General features: G+C 38.2%; 1 protein-coding gene across 1 annotated transcript; it reads right to left on the reverse strand.

Moving 5' to 3' along the window:
- Positions 1 to 215: 215 nt before the first annotated feature.
- NEUROD6 (neuronal differentiation 6) lies at positions 216 to 3,131 on the reverse strand. Its single transcript, XM_064421360.1, has 2 exons — positions 2,995 to 3,131; positions 216 to 1,566 (listed from the first exon to the last, which is right to left on the reverse strand). Exon 2 carries the CDS (start codon positions 1,543 to 1,545, stop codon positions 532 to 534), a length of 1,014 nt encoding a protein of 337 aa, XP_064277430.1. The 5' UTR covers positions 1,546 to 1,566; positions 2,995 to 3,131; the 3' UTR covers positions 216 to 531.
- Positions 3,132 to 3,450: the final 319 nt, after the last annotated feature.

Consider the following 3,450-nt stretch of genomic DNA (forward strand, 5'->3'; position numbering starts at 1 on the left):
TGCATAGCTTTCAATATTGCTACCCCCTTACCTCTGCACATTGCAAGCCCATCTCATTTCTGGATAATTACTTTAAAGTTCTTAATATTTTTAATCCAGCTCTCCTTGAATACATAATATATATTTTCTACCAATTATAAATACATAATTTTTATTAATCTGATTTCAATAACATGCATTTGTATAATTACTATACAATCAAAATAGACATTGACTTCACACAGTGTGTACGCTTTTATTTCAGTAATATTGTTCAACACACTGCTCAACAAATCAAACAAATAGGGAAACAAAAAGTTAAAAAGGAGGGAGAAAACCTCTGGGAGGAAACATATTCTCACAGTGATTACAGAAAAAATACAATAAAAAGAGTTTATTAATACATAGAAAATCCTCACAATAGTTGAAACACACTTTAGGAACTAGTAAACATTTTAAATAGAATTGTGCCAATTACGCAGTGCCCAAGCATCTGCTTGCTCTTAATTAGATGGGGAGGTGAATGACCACTGTTTATTTTCATTTTCCTCATTAATTATGAAAAACTGCATTCAATTCATCTTGCATGGTGAGAGACTGGCTGCGCAGATGTAAGTCATAAGGGAAGTGGCTCTCTGTAGGCAACCTGAACATCGAGCTCTGCCCAAGGGGACCCCTGGGTGGCACTGCACAGTAATGCATGCCATAATTGTAATTTTTGCCATAGTCCAAGCTTTCCTCTTGCTTCAGGGAAAATATCCCATTATAGTTAATTGGGGGAGGACTTAAGGGACCTTCAAACTGTGGGCTGGCGCAATCAGGGGAAGTGCTTTCATAGAAGGACTCGTAAGCGCTGCAGTAGTTGTATGGTTTCATGGACTTAGAGTTGTCAAGAGTCCCATGCCCTGGGGGAGTGCCAAGCTCCGGGCTGTGGTAGGGAGGATAGAAGGTGGAGTAGGACGTGCGGGTATGATGGGCACCTTCACCTGCCTGGCCCATTAGGAAACTTCGGGCATTCAGCTGCAGGCATCCTGCCACCAAGTTTGTAGTTGGCTGGGACAGACCCTTGCACAAGTTTTGGACAAAGGTGAGCAGGTCAGGTCTCTTCCCAATTCGCAGTATTTCAGAAAGAGCCCAAATATAGTTCTTAGCTAGTCTTAAAGTTTCTATTTTCGACAGTTTTTGTGTTTTAGAATAACATGGGACAACTTTCCTTAAATTGTCCAGAGCATCATTAAGGCCGTGCATACGGTTCCTCTCTCTAGCATTGGCTTCTTGACGCCTGAATTTAATTCTTTCCATCCTTATCTTGCTTGTCTTTTTTTTCCTAAGGCCCCTTCGCCTTGGCAAGCCATTCTCATCCTCCTCTTCTCTCTCTTCTTCCTCCTCTTCTTTTTCTGTGTCTTGTCCAGGAGATCTTTTGATATTCTTTCCTCGGAGGATGATCTGCTTTGAAAAGCTTTCTGTGTTCTTCATTTGCTTTTGGTCATCACTTTCTCTGGGAAACTTTCTACACATCTGGGATTCTGGCATTACAACAGACTCATCAAATGGTAGTGTTAACATGGTTCTACAATCTTAAGTTACCTGAAAGAATGCCAGCACAATGTTTAAATATTTCCATTTTTAAATTTTTCCGACTCACACAGACAGCTTCATGCACCTTATTTGTGTCTGTGTGTAAGCTCTCCTTATAAGAGAGAGTGTGTGCGTACGTGTGTATGTGTGTGTGTATAAATGCTCAACCTATATTTTTTAATAAAATGGCAGTTGCAAATGCCCACATTTAACAAAAAATAGTTGAGAATTCTAAAATAATTTGAAACATTTGACCCTGCAACTAAAAAGCCACATTTCTTACAGATTAATAGGGAATAAATCCATACTTTGAATATACAGTTAGTTCCCTGCTTATTTATTTTATTTTTAAATAAATTCTTCAAACTCTCACCATAATGGGATTCAAAGAAATGCAAAACATGACAAAGCACTACAGAAATTTCATTAATCCAAATTCCCTTGGGTGTAAAAATGAGGAGAGGGAGTGCAGTTTTAAAATTGAAAAAGTGCCATATCTTTATTATCTGATGGTAAATATTTTAAAATCACTTTTTGACTTATACTTCAAAATTGTGGGTTTTTGCTCTCCGCATTTCTTCCTTTATGTATCAAGATATTAAACTTTAGTAAGTTACAGTGGCTGAGAAGGAAAAAAAAAGGAATATACCCCCAAATCACTCAGCTAGTAATATAATTCAAAACAAAGCATTTTTCCTAGTTATTTTTATTAAAACAACATAATACTTATTATTAAGACAAAAATCAGAATTATTTAACCCTAAATGTATTCAGATTAGAGTTAGGAAATAAAATCCCCCTACTTCTTTTCCCCCCCTTTTTCAAGCAAAAATTCTACTTGATATTATCTGTTTCGTTAGAATCAACTTATTTGCTTTTTTTTCTTGTTCTTTTCTCCTTTTTCTTTTCTTTCCCATTAACTGGGGGGGGGGGGGGGGGGGGGGGGGGAGGCGTGTGGAGAGGTGAAAAATTCCCTGCACGCTATAGCAGTGTTTATGTTCTGCGAGGCTCAGATGTCTTCCTCCAGCTCTTAGCTGACAGGAGCTGTCTGTAGATTCTGACTGTAATCCTGCACGTGTGCTCAGAATCCAGCCTGGAAAGGAAAAATAATTTCCTTTTCCCAATTACTTTCCTTTCGTTTGCAGTTTGGGAACAGCAAAATCTTGTATCCCATGGACTTCAAAGAGTAAATGCAGGGACTTTTAACAGAACTAAATTAAACAAAAACCCCAGTCAAAGACTAACTCTATCAGTATTGTCTACATATTTGCAGTATTACATAAAAACAATAAAAGTTTGTAATTGCATCAGAAGAATAAAATGGTAGGAGTTATTAAACATCAAATAGCATACACAAATACAAGACAATGATACTGTATCTTTAAACACTTGCATGCACACCCAACACCAATTGAAATATATCTTTATTTGTATTACCTTAGCTTTTTATTTCATTCAACAATCAGTTTTCATTTTTTGCCTTCCAAATCTTTTCAGTCTGAATGTCGCATCGTCTGCTGGAGTCTAGATCTGTGTATATCTGCACTATCTCATTGATCTCTAAAAAGTGACATTGATGCCAACTGCCAGAGCTGGTACCCATGCCATCTGCTAGTGACGTCACGGGGCAGAGAAAACCACGTGAGTCTTTCTCCTGGGACCTTCATTCTGCACTGATCATCTGGCATCCCTCTAAGTGGGTACCAGCATTCATGTATCAACACAGAAGGTTAGACTGATAGAAAAAAAAAGAAAAGAAAAAAATTCTGCACCAGCATTTCACGCACAGTAGGTGCATTTCCAGCATGGTTGCTTCTTTTTAGCAGTCTAGCTGCATGGATAGACATGCCAGCATTTGGTGCTATCCCTGCCTACAGGTACAGCTGCCCTCTG

This window comes from Passer domesticus, chromosome 1 (genome assembly GCF_036417665.1).
Source record: "Passer domesticus isolate bPasDom1 chromosome 1, bPasDom1.hap1, whole genome shotgun sequence".
In the NCBI taxonomy this organism is placed as follows: domain Eukaryota; kingdom Metazoa; phylum Chordata; class Aves; order Passeriformes; family Passeridae; genus Passer; species Passer domesticus.